The sequence below is a fragment of the Aythya fuligula genome, chromosome 1 (assembly GCF_009819795.1).
Source record: "Aythya fuligula isolate bAytFul2 chromosome 1, bAytFul2.pri, whole genome shotgun sequence".
Classification (NCBI taxonomy): domain Eukaryota; kingdom Metazoa; phylum Chordata; class Aves; order Anseriformes; family Anatidae; genus Aythya; species Aythya fuligula.
In genome coordinates this window covers 122,034,870-122,054,417 of record NC_045559.1, presented here as the reverse complement: position 1 = coordinate 122,054,417, position 19,548 = coordinate 122,034,870, and the positions used below count along the sequence as shown (strand labels likewise).

General features: G+C 35.9%; 1 protein-coding gene across 5 annotated transcripts in view; it reads left to right on the top strand.

Moving 5' to 3' along the window:
- IL1RAPL1 (interleukin 1 receptor accessory protein like 1) overlaps window positions 1–19,548 on the top strand; it is a 759,868-nt gene that overhangs the window by 391,894 nt on the left and 348,426 nt on the right. For all 5 annotated transcript variants that reach the window (XM_032184130.1, XM_032184112.1, XM_032184122.1 and 2 more), the window contains one exon: window positions 8,330–8,609. In XM_032184130.1, the coding sequence (XP_032040021.1) occupies window positions 8,330–8,609 (280 nt within the window). The remainder of the gene's footprint in view (window positions 1–8,329; window positions 8,610–19,548) is intronic.

The window sequence follows — 19,548 nt, the reverse complement described above, 5'->3', positions numbered from 1 at the left end:
AAAAATTATAATTTTTAGGAGTTAACATTTAATAAATGATATGAATCAAAATAACTTTTCAGTCTCAATGTTCTTCCTTTGCCTTTAATGCCTCAAATGTTCTTCCTTTTCCTTTATTGGCATCGTCTCATAACAGCCACCACACAATTCTAGTAGCCTACAAGGTAATTTTTGACAGAGTTTTATAAAGAATGTAAAATGTGATTTCAGAAGGAAAGTACTGTCTCAGACATAAGGGCTGCATAGTAGCATGCAGAGCTGTAATAGCAGCTTTAGTTAAAAAAGGAAATGTAAAAATGTATAAAATACACTTGATGAATTCATTTGAAAACATTACTACCAATGATAAATCTGTATTTTTTCATGTTTCCAATTTTATGTACTTTTTTGAAAGTACAAAGTCTAAGTGGTCTAAGAATAGAAGTGAACTCATTTTCTTTCTCATCTTCATGCATGTTACATTTTTAACTCTGTTTCTTTGTTCTTGTTATAATTCATTTTATAGCAAATGAAAGGATATGCAAACCAAAAATAGATATTTTTGCATTTCTTCATAAAAAGAACATGCAATAGAATACCACGTGTTATGTTACATAGAGCTAATAGGCACAAGTACTAATGAGTGTGTTATAATGATTAATGCTCATCTGAAATTACTATTATTATTATTTATTTTTTTTTATTTTTAATGCTGGCTAGTTTAAGCAAAAAGAAACAATCCTGGTAGGTCAAATGAGATAAACCAGAGCAGATTGATGGTTTTAATTTTGTGATTTTGAGGGTTAAATATTGTGAAAATTGCTGCTGTAGAACAACTTTATATGGGAAGTCATTTCATTTTAAGTCTTGTGCATCTCTTGATAATCTTTCAACAACTTTTTCTATGAACAGCCTATGAACAGGAGCTGGTTTTCCTGACAGATTCCTGACAGATTTCCCCTCACTTCCAGTTTCCACAAAAAATCTTAGCCACACAGCTACAATACCTTTGCTCACTTCTTCTGCCCATCACATTTTCTCTCCCTAACTATTGTCATCTAATTTTTTCTTCCACTAATGCCTTCTTTTCCAAGCTCTAGGTCCAAGACCAGGTGCCTTTTCCCTTATTTCGCATTTTTTTCCCATCTTTCACAATTTATGAAATCTCTTCCCTGTCCCATTTGGTTGCAAATGGCTGATGTGTTCAAAAGCCCTAATGTGGCTGGCAATTGGCAAATAGATAAAAAGTGCATGGTGACATTATGCAATGACCTATATACTCTGTATATAGGTCATCAGGTTAAGAATGGAACAACAAACACAGATAAACAGAAAAAAAGAAAAAAAAAAAAGTAATATATATATTTATATATACATATATTAAATGTAATAGATTTGGAAGAATTTACTGTTATTGATTTAGAGTTGTGAATATTTTAGGGTAATTGTTTTCAATTAATGTCAGACCTAAATTGTTTAGATTTTTAGATTCCAGGAATGTGGATTCTGATCAATGTATTGGAAACTTGAAGACTTACATGAACTCTGAAACCTATAAGCTGAATCAAAGCTTTTGAATGAAGCCAGGTTGTAGCAGTGAACGCAGGAGGCTGTAGCTCTATTTTCGCCTTTTCAGCACTGAATTTTCTCTTGAAAATAATGTATATGATCCTGAAAAATGAAAGGGAAAAACTCTTTGAAATGTTAAATTATTTTGTGTGCTGGGTCCTATAAAAAATTACAGCCCATGAGGAGCTTGTTTATCCATCAAAACAATCTCATTATTAGGACAGCGGTGTAGTGTGGTTTACTTCATACCTTGAAATCACTCAAAGAAATAACTGAGTGAATGATATTCACCCTCCTCTCTCTATTATGTTGTTATGTGCAGAAATAGCTGGCAGCATATTAAAATAGAGATCAGGGACTGAAACCATTCATTTCAATGCAGTTCTGAAATTTCAAAGCTGATGAATTTTCCAATTCATAAAATAATAATAATAATATAAAAAGATGATTGACTGCTTTATGATGTGACAATAGAAATAAAAACATCTGGTAAGTCTTGAGGGAATTTCTTTTCCACAGTTGTTTTTCACCAGCATAAATGTAGACGTTGATTCTAGCAGCAATAACTAAAAAGGGAAGCATTAATTTTTTTCTTCAGTAAATACTTGCCTACATGTAAAGAAAATAAAGAAAATCCTGTCAAAATAGAAATAAACCACAATTAGAACACAAAATTGAATAGAAATTTAATATTAACATTTAATATTAATATTTAATATTAAACTTTAAACCTTAGCTCTTTTCTGTCCCTGCTTATGAAGGTAGTAACACAGGTATTGAACACCTAACTGCATATATATGTGACATTTTTAAGGAACCAATGTCAATAGAAAAATCTAAAGATTTCTCTGAACGTAAGAGGCATCTTGAATATAATTAATCTTTGAAAATTGCATGCTTCAAGGAGTTGGAAATCAGGATTTTAATTAGGTTCCTCATACATCCAAGTTTTCCTAGACTGAAAAATGCATATGTACTCTATGCACCACATGCAGAGTGTACGTAGGAAGTGCCAGTTACAGTGCATGCATGCTACCATCTGTTGTAGTATTCACAGTAATCTCAGTTTGAAGACTATGACTAGACTATGTGTTTTTAAGACTCTTTATACTCCTCTGTTGCTGTGGGATAGGAACATTTCAAGCACAGATAGACATTTACCTCCTAAAATATCACCATTATCACAGAATGGTGCCTGTGTCTTATGATGAGAATTATGAACTTCTCTTATAGCTTTCCAAATTGCATTAACGCCTAGGAGAATAGGTGAAGTTACATTGTCTGTGAAGTAGCGTGAGGTATTTCCTCTAAGAATTTTAAGGTATTAAAGCTTCTAGCTGTGATAAGGTTAATACAGTTTTGATTTGAACATCAGTGTAAGCGGAGTTTAATATGGTATGATATTTATGTAAGTATGAAGTGAAGTGCTGTCATGTTCACTCCATTTGAAAGACCATGCTGAAAAGAGGACAAATATTTTGTTAAGATCTCTGAATGTGATCAAAGCCATTTTTCTGGAGAGGACATGGATTGCCTCATTTTATCTTGGATAATTAAAAATCTCAGACATTTTTTAATGTTTTAAATCATGGGTTTCTCTTTTGTAGTTGTTTGTGGTGAGTTAACCTTGGCTGGCTGCCAGGTGCCCTTATTTCTCCTTAACAAGACAGGGTTAGAAAATAGGATGAAAACAATGTATTGGTTGAGATAAAGGCAAGGAGATCACTCACCAATTATTGTGATAGACAAAACAGACTCAACTAGGGGAAGATTAATTTAATTTATTGCCAATTAAAAATTTAAGTAGGATAGTAAGAAAAAAAAAAAAAAAAAAAAAAAAAAAAAAAAAGACAAAACCACCTCTCCCTTCTTCTAAGGCTTAACTACATTCTTTTTTTCCCAACTCTTCCACTACCTCCTCATCCTACCCCTCCCCAAGTGGCATAGAGAAGGTAGGTAATAGGGGTTCATAACTTTTCATTTATGCCCCTAATTCCTCATTTTTTTCCCTTGCTCCAGTGTGGGGTCCCTCCCATGGATACTTCATGGCCTGCTGCAATTGGGCTACAGTTTTTCAAGAACAGGTCCAGCTTAGTTCCTTCTTGTGGACTGTGGTTATTCAAAAACTGCTCCTGCATGGGCTCCTCTCCACAGGCTGCAGCTCCAGCCTGGGGCCTGCTCCTGCGGGGGCTCTCCATGGGCTGCAGCCTCCTCCAGGCCACATCCACCTGCTCCACTGGGGCTCCTCCACAGGCTGCAGCACGGAGATCTGCTCCATGTGGGACCCATGGGCTGCAGGGGGACAGCCTGCTCCACCAGGGGCCTCTCCATGACCTTCAGGGGAGCTGCTGCTCTATGCCTAGAGCACCTCCTGTCCTCCTTCTGCACTGACCTGGGGGGCTACATCATTGTTCCTCTCAAATTTTCTCTCTCACAGATGTTGTGCAGTGTTTTTCACCATTTTTAAAGTATGTTCTCACAGAGACACTGCCAGCATTACTGAAGGGCTTAGCTTTGGCCAGCAGCAGGTGCCTTTTGAAGCTGGATGGAACTGATTCTGTCTGAAGTGGGGAAGCTCCTGGGTTATCCTTCCAGAGGCCACCCCTGTAGCCCCTGCCCCCTGCTACCAAAAGTTCGCCACATAAGCCCAATATCACACCATGACCTGCTACTTGTCTGTTTTTGTGTATCTAAAAATGATGTCACAGATATTTAAATTTTACAAAACATGCAAGCAAGCAAACCAAATTAGAACTTTTACTAAAGCTCAAGTTAAAAAAAAAAAAAAAGAAAAAAAGAAAAAAATATATATATAAAATACAAATCCATAATCTTATGAGCACACTAATATTCATATTTGTGTAACTTGCTGATTTCTTAATCCATCTGGTGAGACATACTGATATGGTTATTGCCAACAAACTACTAAGTAGTTTGGTAGATAGTTACATTAAAATCTAATGTTTGTTTTACTTTGCTATATGAAATATTAAGGTTAAAAATTAGACAATTCTATACATTTAGGAGATTTTGATTTACATTTTCTTTCCACAGAAATGTCATCCAAATATATATATCATATAGATATGTCACACAGAATTAATGTAAGTGCAATTCCTACAAACTCAGTTTATTTTTAATATTCTCCTTAAAATTCAAGAATGAAACTTTGAAAATTTTAGTTCATGCAAAACTTTGGATATTTTGTCTGTTTGTTCATGACTATTGAATGCCTTCTAGGCCCTATGCCTGAGCCTAATAAAATGGACTTCATGTGATCCTTGGTACGGGAACAGCGTGCTGAAAAAAAAAGTTTTAAATAGTTGAAAATCTGCTCTGCGTAGTTTATTCTTCATTAAATAGAAAGTCTGGAAACCGAGTTGGTGTATTATTGTAGGATTCGTGGATTCCTCAAGTTCAAGGAATAGAGAGCCATTAGAGAGCCAAATATCCTGAGAGGGAAAAAAACAAAAAACAAACAAACAAAAAAAACACTAATATTATAAATGAAATTGTAGTAACTTAATTAGACAGTGAAAGGCAATATTACAATTTGATAATCAAGTATGATGAAGAAGCTATTAGCTGTTAACTTGCATAATGGAATTAATGCTGCTTAGAGGTGTATTTTAATTCATTTTTGGCATTGGGATTTAGAAGCAGAGAGAAATAGAATCAGATCAGAGAGAGAATGTTCTTTTAGAAAGGTAAAATATGAAATGATCAAGGATGTAAATGAATTTGGAAATAAATGGAAGATAGTTTCTTAAGTCCTGTGGAAAGCCATACTGCAGTTTTGTATCCATTCACTTCACTTGCTGCAAACATTCATCTCCATCTTTTTGGAGCCTTGTCAAGTTTACTAATTTTTAGGGACTGTTGAGTAGGAATATGAAAACAGGGACGTAATGTCTTTTCCTGTCCTTAAAAGTAAACATAGGAGGACACAGTCCAAAGGCATATATTTCACTATGAGAATTCTGTTCACTGCACAGACGGACCTTTTTTTTTATTATTTTTTTTATTTTTTATTTTCTATGTTTGCTCTGCAAGCTCTTAGCACTGTGAAGTGGCAAATGCAAAGGCCAAATACTTATATGAGTCATAGGTATGCATTTTAAGGTGAAATAAATTGACCTTTGTATGTACTGATTGCTGTATAGTGTCTGGTGTGAGGGCCTAGTTAGCTAGGCAATGCTGAACAATAAAGTTTTAAATGAATGAACCTAATTGTGAATTTTCATTGTTGAAATTCTTTCTGTGAGGGTATATGGAAGGAGAGTGTCTGCTCCTTTAACAGTATTTGGCAAGGATGTTTATCTAATGCAACAAGGGATAATAAGAAAAGGAAGAAGTGATGGAAACCAAGTCTGGTCAGTCAAACTAATTGATAAGGGCATGTGAGAATGTGGGAATGTTTATTGCAGCTGGACTGACAGGATTTCTAAATGGGTAGACAATCACAAGAAACAAACTGCCCAGTCACACTAATTGGTGGGCTAAAATGCTACAGGCACTACCTCCAGGAAGGATGAACCTTGCATCTGGTAAGATTGTCAACTCCAGCATCCAGACTGGGAAGGTGTAGAAACTGCAGAGCTCTTCAAATCCATTGGTAGTGTGCAAGGGGAAGTAGGAACAGGAAGAACAAAGAGCAGGGATGGCTAGAAAAAGACCAATGTGTAAATTGGGGCCAGTAAGTGCTGTTGTATGGCCAAGCTTTGTGCCCGATCACCAGTCTGTCCTATCTTATTTATCTCATTAAATGTTTTCTTAACTCTCTGTGCATATTCACAGTCTCTCTCCCATGTGCATGAGCATTGCAATGATTAAGTGCCAGCTGCTGTTGAGGCCTCTCTGTATGTAAGTGGAATTGCTGCCAACTACTAGAGTCAGACACCAGGGATTTGGACACCCCTGGCCTGTGATGCCAGCTACTGGAGAGAGGGGGGTCCCAGCATCAGCTGCTAGAGCAATTAGAGTCTTCTGCTCCCAGACATGGGGTGGGAACAATGTCTTTTCCCAAACCAGCTACTTGTGTGGACCAGAATGGGTGAGGCAAGTGTGAGCTCCATGTTGTCAGCTGGACAACAGGGCTGGGGGTCACAGCCTGGTGCCACTGTTGGAGGGGGCACATGCCTGTATTTTGCCAATCTGCTCTGTGGGAGGAGGGGAGGCAGGGGAAGGGGGTGGGGGGGGGGCAGAAAGGGGTGGAGGTATTCACTAGCAAACTTTAAGCTGGACCAGATGGGGAGTAGTGAGGGCCTTGGGTATCTGGGGTATCAGGTAGGCAGGGAGTCCATGCTAGTATGCTTAGGGAGACCTGTGAATGTGGTGTGCACAAGGGTGCAAGTGCTGTGTTTGTGCAGCAAACTTCAAGCTGGACCAGCCAGTGAGTAGGCGAACTTGAAGTGGGTATGGGGCTCGGGATCTGGAGAGGGGTGCTAGGTGGCTGTGCCAGTACTGTAAGAATCTGTGAATGTGTGTGTTGTTGTGAACCTAGAGCATGTCCTGTGTATGTGCCTTCGCTAGTAGACTTTGATCTCTACCAGCTGGAGAGGAGCAAGGGGTCTCAGCTAGCTGTGTCCTGTGCGTAAGTTCTGCAGGAAGCAGGCCTTGGGTGAGGCAGCCTGTGTGACCAGTTGTGTCAGTGTGTCTGTGTGTCTCTATCTGCGTCAGTGCGTCTCTAGGCCATGTCCTTAGCTATGTCCTTAGCTTTGGTACAGGTTGGACCTTCCAATTGGAAACAGCTGCCACATCCCCCAGTCTGGGTAGAGTCAGTGTGCACCAGGCAGGCCCCTGCAGCCAGGCAGCAGCACACTTTCCTCACTTAACACCTTAAAAGACAAAGAAACAAATCAAAACCAAGTAACCAACCAACAAAACAAATGAAATCCATAAACTGTTGTTAAGGAAAGCATTGTAGGAATTAAGTTTATATTCTCCTTTAGTTGTTTTGGTATTTTTTATTAAAAATCTTGTGGGGCTTTTTTTTTGGGGGGGAGTGGGGGGGTGGGGAGGGATTGTTCTTTTGAAAGCGAAAGAATTCTGATATTGCCTTCTGAGGAACAGTTGTTTTGGAACAGTATTGATATTGTCTGACATTATTCAACAGGTGAATAATATGAAAATTATTATAAAACTATTTCTAATCAGGACAGGAAAAAATAAAAACATGAATCATTTTAAGAAATCTGCAGTGAACTTCTAGAAAATCAGAAATTTGAATTAAGAGCCTGGCACTCTCTTTTTTTGCACATTTTCTCTTGTTTCTGTTTTTAAGACAGCTTAAAAACAGAAACTCCTTCAAATCCAACTTTCATAGTTTTTGATTCAGTCCGCAGTTCCTTGTCCTAACATCTCTTGAGTAATGCTTATTTATTTTACATTGTTATCCTGAAGTTATTTGATTAATGCAATTCAGTGATTATGACACCCTGTGTCCCACATGGCTTCCGTGTTGCATCAGTTTAATTTCAGTATTTTCTAACTGCTCATGCTGGAGTTCCACAAAACAAAAAGAACAATTGCTCAGTTATCTCTGAAATTATCAGCATTTAATGAAAATTGTCTTATTAACTTTGTTCTGCATAGAAAAGTACAAGAAATAAATGGTGTGAAAATACAGTTAATTTTTCAGGGATCAGAAGATTACTGCTATTCACTCAATGGACTTTGTCTCAAATGCAGTACGCTCTGCATAAATGCAGTACGCTCTAATAAAGCTTGCAATATAAACTGAGCTCTCTGGTAATATCTTTTAATTTCTCCTCTCTTTTAGTTGATGGATGCACTGACTGGTCTGTGGATTACAAGAAATATCAAGTTCTAGTGGGAGAACCTGTTCGTATAAAATGTGCACTTTTTTATGGATATATTAGAGCTAATTACTCCCTAGCACAAAGTGCTGGACTCAGTTTGATGTGGTACAAAAGCTCTGGACCGGGAGATTTTGAGGAACCTATAGCTTTTGATGGAACTAGAATGAGCAAAGAAGAAGATTCCATTTGGTTTCGACCAACAGTGGTACAAGACAGCGGACTCTATGCATGTGTGATAAGGTACTGGATTTTAATATACTGCATTTTAATAACACAGATACCAAGCATGGCTCGTAATAGTGAGACTTCTATGCAAAGAAAAATATTTTTTGTTTGTTCCTTTTTCTTCTCCTCTTCCTATTCCTTTCCCTGAAGTTTTGTTTTGTGTTAATTAGAAATTGTTGCTGAATGTCTTGAATATGTATATTTTTTAACTTTAGGTTATATATGGCAGCATCAAAATTTATAAGGTGGGTGGGACTGGATGTTGGGTCCTGTGTTGTTGGGTTTGATTCTGGTTTAACTCCAACAATCACTCTCCTAGAGTTAAAAGTTCCCTTTGCACGTTTGAGTTTCTTTTTAAATGAATTTTGTACATGTTTTCCTGTAAAAAGTTGTCATTTGATAAAAAGTAGTTGCATCAAGGAAAACAGAGTATCATTATGGTGAAGTTTCAGAAGTTTTATGGGCACATATCCTTTATAATCACAGTTTATTTAACCTGATAATATAAGCTCCATGTCAGATATCTTTCAAAGGTATTTAACCTTCTGATGCATCAAGTCTTATGACCATAACTGGGGCTAGATTCATATTCCTGCTCCAACAAGAGTTGAATTACTTTTTGAATTTTTAAAATGCTTTGCTGTAAGGTATTGTTTCCAGGTCTTTGCATTCAAAAAAATCAGCTAGGCAATTTGTTTTTGTCTCATGCATTTATGCTAGATTTTCATTTGATGTGAAATTATGCAAATTAGAATTTGTACGTAAGAGGTACAGGGAAGAGTCACTGCTAATTGTTCAAAGGTTTGAAACATTTGGTTATTGTTCATAGGCAAACAGATGAAGCACTGTTCTTTTCTCTGCACATATCTGTAAAATGATGTTGTTACTCACACACAAGAAAAAGAGTAAGGCAGCTGAGGGACTAGACAAGAGAATGCATGATGAAACTATTCTGATGTTGCAAGGAAAATAAAAAAATATCTTAGCAGAACCTGAAGTCCTGTGAAATTTAGTGTCTACTACAGTTTTATATTTGAAGGGATGCAGGGAAGGAACGCTGTCAGGGTTGTGTGTGGTGAAGGATTTGTTTTTACTAGATTTATTTTTTTAACATTTGTTCTTTGAGCCCCTTATATAACCTGTGAGACATTTTGGATCGCATCATTTATTCAATAGTATTTTCAGCATGTGTCTTCTTCATGTTTTTTCTTCTGAAGGTGATGGCTTTCTTTATAAGAAAATCATAAAATATTACACACTGTGTTACTTACTTAAAGGAGAACATTTATATGTGTTTAGATTAATATGTTTTCAGATGAGTGTGTAACAGTAGCCATGAAAATGGCAACACTATTGGTAATTACAGGCCTGTCAGTCTCACTTCAATGCCTGGTAAAATTATGGAGAAGATTATTATGGGAATTATTGAAAAAAAAATGAAGGACAATGTGGTCATTGATCACAGAGAACACAGGTTCGGAAGGGGAAGGTCCTGCTTAAAAAATGTAATTTCTGACTAGGTCACCCATCTAGCTGACCGAGGGAAGCCAACTGATGTAATGAATTGATGAAATAATGAAATGATGTTCTTGAATTTCAGTAAAGCTTTTGATACTGGTTTTCACAGTATCCTTTGGGACAAAACGTTCAGCTAGATTAAAAAAAAAAAAAAAGTACAATGGGTGAACAATTGTTGATGGTTTGGACTCAAAGGTATATAGTAAATGGGGTTACATCAGTCTGGTGGCTAGTCACTAGTAGGGTTTCTCATGGCTCCATATTAGGGCCACTTCTCTTCAACATTTTCATAAATTACTTGGATATAGTATGAGAAAGTGTTTAGGATGTTTTAGTGTTTAGCTGTTTCAGTGCAGATGACACTAAACTGGGAGGACTATTGACTCTGTAAAAGATAGAGAAGTCTTGCAGAGGGATCTTGACAAATTAGAGAGGCAGGCAATCACAAACGATATGAAGTTTAACAAGAGCAAGTGGCAGATTCTGCACCTGGGACAGGGCAACCCTGGCAATATGTACAGACTGGGAGACCAGAAGCTGGAAAGCAGCGCTGCAGAAAGGGACCTGGGGTTTTTGGTCAATAGCAGGTTGAATATGAGTCAATGATGTGCCTTGGCAGCCTTGGCAGGAAGGCCAACTGCATCCTTAGGTGAATCAAGCACGGCATTGCTAGGCAGTCAAGGGAAGTGATTGTCCTGCACTGCCCTGTACTGGTTCTGACTCATCTTAAGTACTGTGTGCTGTTTGGGGCACCACAATACAAAAAGGAGAAAACTATTAGAGAGCATCCAAAGGAGGGCTACAAAGATGGAGAAAGATCTAGAGGGCAAGATTTATGAGGAGTGGCTGAAGTCACTTGGTTTGTTCAGCGTAGAGGAGAGGCTGCTGGGAGACCTCATGGCAGCCTACAGCATCCTCATGAGGGAAGAGGAGGGGCAGATGCTGATTCCTTCTCTCTGGTGACAGCAACAGGACTCAAAGGAGCAGCATAAAGATGCATCATGTTCAGTCTGGATGTTAGGAAAATATTCTTCTCTGAGAGGGAGGCTGGGCACTGGAACAGGCTCCCTGGGGAAGTGGTCATGGCACTGAGCCTGCCTGAGCTCAAGAATTTCTTGGACAATGTTCTCAGACATACAGTCTGATTTTTGAGTGGTCCTTTGGGGACCCAGGAGTTGGACTTGATGATCTTTGTGGCTCCCTTCCAACTCAGTATATTTTATGATTCAGTTATTCCATCGTGCAATTTGACATACCATAATTAATACTCGTTTAGACAAATAAAATCGTAATATCTCATGTAGGGCTTTCTAGCAATTACAGATAAATGATTCATTATGATAATCAGTCATTGTTTAACATTTGTTTATCATGCCAACTTGTGTTCATGCTTTTTGTAAACATACTTCTTTTCAGTCTGGCGGTATGTAAGGGCTTTTTCTAATCTTCTTTAAGATACATACTGCTTTTGTAGCACATACATGTATGTAATTTCCAGCTGTCAGTGCTCATATGTGTAGAGTGATTTTGGATTAAAAATAATAAGTAGCTTGTGATCTTGAATATTACGAAAAGTTACAAAGCTTCTCAGCTTGAGATCCACTAGAATAAGTAGGTGCTTGTTGAACAGTGGTACCCAGAAGTCTGTGTTTGTTGTTATATATTAATGTTTCAGATATAGATTTGTTTAACAGAGCCTTTCAATTTTTTGATCAAGGTGGTTATTGGTAGAATCCTTATCTCAGAATGAAAGAAATGTATTCCTTTGTTTTTTATGCTTACAGTTAAAGGTTACCTTCAAATAGTTTGGAATGCCAGTTTGGAATGCTAGTTTAGAATCAACTTTAAAACTGAATATTTTATGTTCTTGTAGTAACTATGTATTTAATATTTTAGTTGGGAATAAACAAACTGAATTCCTCAGTAGTATAGCGGTTTCTTTTTCTTCCGTTTTTTTTCCCTTCCTCTTACCTTAAGAGGCTGGGTTGATGCCATCTGGTAAAAAATATGTACTTTATCTATACTTCCAAAGTTATTGCTATAGAAATATAGAAATATATATAGAAATATGTATATAGAAATACATATAGAAATATAGAAATATATAGAAATATAGCAAAAACTCTCACATCAATACCTGCCTTCTGCTCTCATCACTAAAAACAGAATACTAAACTCTGCTTCCACTTTATATTTTAATACTCATAAACCATTAAAAAAAATGGAGAAGGATTAGTGAACAAGAACTATACTTCTTTCAGGGATCATGATGAAGATTGCAGATATGAAATTAAATGATTTTTCTTACAGATTGGAAGATTTATGTAATTTTCATTAAGAGGGCTTTAAACACCTTCAGAATGATGTTATGATGTATTCTAGTTTTTAAGACTCAATTGAGAAGCTCAGTTAAGGTATGTAACCAGTAACAAACCAATGTTCAGTGTGGTGCTTGCAACAGCTTGTGTAGGAGAGCAGGGACAAGAGATGTACATGTACATTTAATGGCAGACAGTAAAGGGCAAATGGGTAAAAGGAGAACTGTTCTCCTGAACATTTCAGACTTTCTAGAAGGGGTGGGACAATACTGTACTAGCTATTTTGTTGTTCACAAACTCCTTTCTTCACAGTTCTGTGCCTTTGATACCTGTGACAACAGTAAGGAAAGGAAATGTATCTATTGCACAGGAAGGGTATAAATTAAAATGCTGGCACTATATATATATATATATATATATATATACTATATATATATGTATATATATATACACATATATGGCACTATATATATATGCATATATGTGTATATATATATATACATATATATATATACATATACATATATATATGTATAAATGAACAATATTAAAAGGCTAGCTTGTGGACGAAACAAGTTTCTACAATGAAAATATTGCAGTTGAAACATGGGGTTTCATTGAGTAGAAGAGTTCACATTTCTAGTAAAATTAGCCAAAGGAGAGTAGTGAAGTCTGTCTCTTTTTACTTCAGAAGCAAAGAAAGAACCTTCATCCTTATTAACCACTGTTTGCAATACTCTCACTTTTATTTATTTATCCCTACTTTTCTTCCTACGGGAAGCTGGCTGCCATAAGGAAATTCAGAACATGAAGTCTTATTATCAAGGAACTCCTGCACAACCATAGCTGGAGAAGTGAAGACAAACAGAAATAGCTTTCAGATTTCAGCTATCGATACAAGGACAAGGCTAACTGATAGAAAATATATGCACTTATATGGTGCTTCGAAGAAATAAAATAGCGTGTTTTGTTTCAGGTACAGCACTTTACCGTTGTGCTGTAACTTGTATGTTCTGTACTTTTAAGGAAGTGGGATTTACAAAATATTGTGGTTGTGACATCACACAGTTGCTTGTTGTTTACTTTATACGGGAAGTAACTATAATTAGATGAGCCACACAAAGAGTTAATGTATATATTCAACACAAACTCTGAGAAATTATTTACATATGTATATACACATATACATAACTGGTATTGTAGTCAGTATGTACCAATTTCTGTCGAACTTTACCTCCTTTAGTGTTGCAAAATAGTTGCAAAATATTGTAGTTCCTGTCAAACTGGTATTTTCCTACCATTTTAATCTTTTTTCTCCGTTCCTGGAAACTTTTATTATAGTATCTCCAATAATAGCCTAGACGTAATACCTCAGGTCAATGGGGCCCAAGAAGAAGGCTGGATTGGGATTTATTAAGGTGCTACAATGGGTTTGATTGCAAAAGATGAAATATTTTTTTTATGATTTATTCAACCGGAGTTTTGCATTACTATGTCAGTTAAATAGTGCTTAGAAATCGTATTTACCACCTTGTACAGTATATGTACAAGGTGGTAAATACGTAAATTCAGATGTCTTTTCAAATTAAATATGGTCTTAGTAGTGACTTTGTTGCTTTAAAAATGACATTGTAGAGTAAGGCTGCTTTTGCAATTGCAAAATAAATGCTCACTTTAGGCATAGAGATAAACATCTTTGTTTTCCATTTGTCCTTAATAATGATGGCTGTAGTATTCTATTTACTTTTCTGCAGTTGAATATTTGTAACAGCTTATGTGTTTGGATGTTTACAGACATTAATTAGTTTGGTCAGCTGAGATAATTAGTGAAGAACACATACATGTAAACAAGTCCTGTTCAGACACATGAGAGTGGCTAGAAACCAAGCTAGACAAAAATAAGTAGCAAGAGAAGTTAAACTAACGTATTATAAATTGCATTACAGTGTGGTGGTTTTACCGTGCTGGGCAGCTAAACCCCACAACCGCTCTCTCACTCCCCCTCCTTTAGATGAGGAGGGGGAGAAGTAAAGCAAAGAACAACTCACGGGTTGAGATAAGGATAATTTAATTAAAGGGAAATAATTATAATAATTAAATAAAGACTACCATGAACTAAACAATTTAACTAAGGGGAAATAAAAAGGAAAGGGGAAAAAAGGGAGGAAGACAAACAAACAAAATAAATGAAAGCTATATGGAAGTGCAGAGGAAAGAAATTACTCTCTACTTCCCACAAATGAGCGATGATTGACCACGTCCTTGAAGCAAGGCCTCAACACACGCAGCCGGTGTTCGAGAGGAGGACCGACGTCTTCTCAACGAGAGCCCACCCCTCCCCTCTTCTTCCTGTTTCCACCTTTTATTGCTGAGTGTGACACCACATGGTATGGAATATCCCTTTGATTGGTTTAGGTCAGCTGCCCTGGTGATGTTTCTCTCCTCACTTTTTTGCCTACCCCCTAGGAGAGTTAGAGAAAGGCCCAATGCTGTGCCACTGCTGCTCAGCAGTAGACACAACACTGGTGTGATAACACTGCTGTTCCAGCTACAAGTACAGAGTACGGCACTGTATGGGCTGCTGCCGGGAAAGTTAACATTCCAGCCAGACCCAGTACATACAGATGTCTGTTAATTTGTCTAAAATAACTTCTGCATCTTTTAACAAACTTAAGATATATGTATTAGCTATTTATCAGCCATAAAAAACAGTCTGCAGTTCATTCAATGTTATTGATTTTTGAAGTTTAAAATTAATATCTGACTGCTGGGTTCAAACTGGGAATAACCACAACTATGGGAATAAAAAATAATAATAATTAAAAAAAAAAAAAAGCATCTGACTGAGAATCTTTAACTGTATCTATTATTCCTGTACAATCTATCATTTTAGAGGAAGAAGGACAGATTGAAATACAGTAAAGCATATAGATTTTTCTAGTTTTACATCTGAATAAGAGAAAGAAAAGACAATGCTAAAACAAAATCAGATTATTGGCAAAATTTGTATTTAGCTTCATTACCATTGCTATGGTCTCTCACATGTAAATGTAGAGGCTTCAAACATAACAGTGTTTCTAACTCAATTTTTAGGATGAACCTTAATCTTTGCTGTTTAGCTGTATGTTAAATATCTCTTCATATCAGTTGTATTTTCTGATTTTATCATAGAAATCATAGAAGGGTGAAATGGTGGTCAAATGGTGGGAAGGGACCCACAAGGATCATTGAGTAGAACTCAAGCTTCTGCAACTACTATTCTTCATCATCTTGAGAAATGTAAAACATGTTTATGGATAAGAATTTATAATTTCATTTTATCAACCATTTATAAAATCTGACTTATTGTAGGAAGGGTGTTTTCCCTGCCTATATGTGCTTATAAATATATATATATTTTTTTCCTTTAGACATTTTTCTTTAAACCAATTATTATCTTAAGATAGACTCTGGCCATAAAATATAAACTGACTTTCCTTCAGAAAACAATCAATGTTCAGATAACAATCAGATGTTAAATCTGATTGAAAATTAAAAACAGAAAAGAGTAAATATATGAAATTAAGATATTAACATAATTACAACAATTCCTCTTAAAAGTTCAAAACCATGATTTTTCCTAAAACAAATATTCTGCATGGGTTCCCTGGTTACATTAATTGTGTCAGTAACAAGGAAAACTGACAATGGATGTGAGAAATAAGCTTTCTTCAATGAAGACCAAATGTACTAGCACAGAAGTAACTCTCAGAAGTGCCTACTATTCTCTTAATTCCTTTAAGTAAGTATCACAGTGGTAAAGTAATTAATAGAAAAAGAACACTTCAAACAGATTAAAAAATATTCCAAAGTTGTTTGTAATGCAGATTTGCATGTTTTCATGATTTAAATGTATTGTGATGCTTTTGAGTGAAGCCCAGAGGTACTGGTTTAGAGCACTAGTACTCACATACACACAAAAGTAGTTTTGTTTTAGCAAATAAACACACAGCAATATAGCAAGAAACTTGGGGCAATGAAAAAGGAATAACAGGGAAAAAAAAAAAAAAAAGAGATATCTACAATTGTTTGAGTTATTTAAATGTTTGAACAATCATAACAGGTCTTTGTTAAAAAGTCAAGAACTCAGAGTGGTGTGTAAGTTCAGAATATCTATTGCTCAAGGGAGATGCGCTTTCCTAGGTCTACTCCCTTGCTTTTATTGGGTTTGTGTGTAACAGGGAAATTGACTCTCTTCCGCACCAACATGAGAAAGAACTTTGTCATGGTGAGGGTGACGGAGCACTGGCACAGGCTGTCCAGGAAGGCTATGGGGTCTCCTTCTCTGAAGATATTCAAGGCCCATCTGGATGCCTACCTGGGCAATGTGCTCTAAGGAACCTGCTTTGGCAGGGGGGTTGGACCCGATGATCTCTTGAGGTCCCTTTCAACCCCTACAATTCTGTGATTCTGTGATTCTGTGATTCATTATTACACTCAATTTATAAGCTTGTCTGAACTATTTTCGAAGTGCTTTCCTTCCACAAAAGTGTTCAGTAACCATGACAAGGAATCTGTAATTTATGGTGATCAAGGTGTGATTGTTTTCCAGTGTATGCTTAGTGGATTAGCCAGCCACCCATGACACATGACATTTTTCACTAAAACTATAAGGATACCTTGGTGAGCAGAAATAGCTTTCAGTCCAACTATAGGAATATATAGAGGATGTATTGTTGGAGCTTACATCAAATGTCCTGTACAAATGGAAAAGACAGCTGCTAGTTCCTAGAAATGAACAAGATAGGAGTTTTTCTTGAAGTTGATGCTTGTTAGAAATCAAGTGATTGAAATCTGTTCATTCTCATTCTTCCCTGTCTTTCTGACACTGCAGGAGGACAAAGCAAATACCTAATATAGAAGAGAGAAATAGGTCAACAGAGTATCTCTTCTCATTTTTAAATTGATACAAGTTATGCATGCTTTTTAAACTGCAGTAAATGTCAGCTATTTGCTTGTCTCAGTGAGAACCTGACACTGGGGAAAAACAAACAAATAAACAAACAAAGCAAGCAGCATGGCAGTGATTAGGTAAAGGAGAAGTACGATCTCTGCAGTGTAATGATTTTACAGGGTAACCATTAGGGTAATGATTTTAAGTGAAAAGTCTTGATGGACTTTTATAAACAAGATAAAACCAAGGCTGAAGCCTATAAGAGGTAATCTAGAAAGTTGGTTTAGATATGGCTTCATGAAAGTATATAATGAAAAAAGGTAATATTTTAATGACTTCATTAAATTTACATAAATTTATAGTGAGAGGAAAATATATAATACCTGTAGTTATAGATAATAAGGTAATGTTGATATTGGGAAAGAAAAAGAAAATGGTGTATTTGAGTAGGTAGAAAGCCTTAAATATGCCAGGTTTCTTTTATTAATAATTCTTTTGTTGCTGAGATATTTGCTGATATACAGTGAAGTGACAAATAACTGAATATTGCTTCTACTATTTTGCTAGTTTTGTTTTTGTTATATATATTTTCCCCCATCCATGGGCATACTTCTAGCAAACCAAACTTGCCTTTGATTGCTATGGGTCTTCTTGTCACAATACTTCCAATCAAAAAAAAACAAAAACAAAAACAAAAACAAACAAAACCAACCAACCAAACAAAAAACCTTCAAAGCTCATGTCAGTATAATAATAAAATCTATCAAAGGTTTGTTTTTGCACCTGCAATTTAAGATGAAAAAATCCTTACATGTAATAAGGATGCATTAATATGCATTATTTGTAGTAAGAAACAGTTTCTTTCTCAGACTGTAGACAGCATCTAGTCCATTTTACACTTTGATAGTAACAAATTTTATCCATCTTGGAAAAGGACTGAAAGATATATAACATCATGGAGGAAGTGGCTGTTTTAGCAAAAGTGGAGGAAAGAAAATACAGATACAATTAATTCAATTTACTACGTACTTAAGTCAATAGTAAATTATGTTTCTCCAGGCACTAGAGAAAATGGAATACAAAGAACTAAAATGAGTTGTAAATATTTTCAAAACTATTTTGTCTTCAAAGATTGTTTATAGATTTTTTTTTTCTTGCTTCCTATAACGGAATTCAGAGCAACCAACTTATATAGTTAGTAATAATATCACCCTCTTACTTTTTCATTGATCATTTAAATTTACTCTTAATATCTGATTTCAGAATGTATTTTGATCTGTCATGCAAGTATTTACCTCTGTGTCTATAAACAGCCTGTAGATATCAAAGTTTAAAAATCTATATGCTAAATATCTACATTCTATCTACTGTCATTCCTATTCTGCTCAGTTTAGATCACCTTAAAATAGGTAGCTAAGACTTGATTTAGTTACACAGGAATAAGCGTCTAATACTATTTTAGAGGCACTAAGAACATCTCCAAGACATTTGCAAAAATATGATATAAATGGCCCTGGAGCTTGAGGAGGCTAGATGGGATATGTTTGGGTGTCTCAAATGCCCACTGTTAAGTAAATGAATTGGTTTGGGTATTGTTTAGTTTGTTTGTATTTGTTGTTTTGCGTTTTGTTGTTGTTATTGTTTTGTTGTCGCTTTTCAGATGAATCATTTGCTGGATTCCATCAGCTAGACTGACAGTTACTGTAGTTTAAACATAGCATGCCATTATATGAAGTGAATCACAAAACTGAAATGTCTTAAACTGAATTTGTAATTAAATTGACTTTATATATTCATATAACGTACTGTGAAAGTTAAAGGATATATCCTTCTGTTTAGTGCTATGTCATCAGGATGACATTTTAAAATATTAGAGTTTATAATGTAAGAATGCAATGTGATTGAATGAATTTATAAACTTAATCATTCTGAAATGCAAATCTGAAATAGTTGTTGATGCTCCCAAAATTCATCAAACTGACTTAAAAGACATGAGTTCAACAAACAAGACTTTTAAGTAATTAGGTTATCATTTCCAAGATTTCTGCACAAGTAAATGTTACAAATGCTCCTCTACAAAATAGTTGAGATTCTTTAGTCAGACTCCAGGAAAAGTCAAATAGTTATTTATGGTGAGGACATGCAAGACTTATTTCAGAAATGGTGAATGTGAAAAGGGCACTGA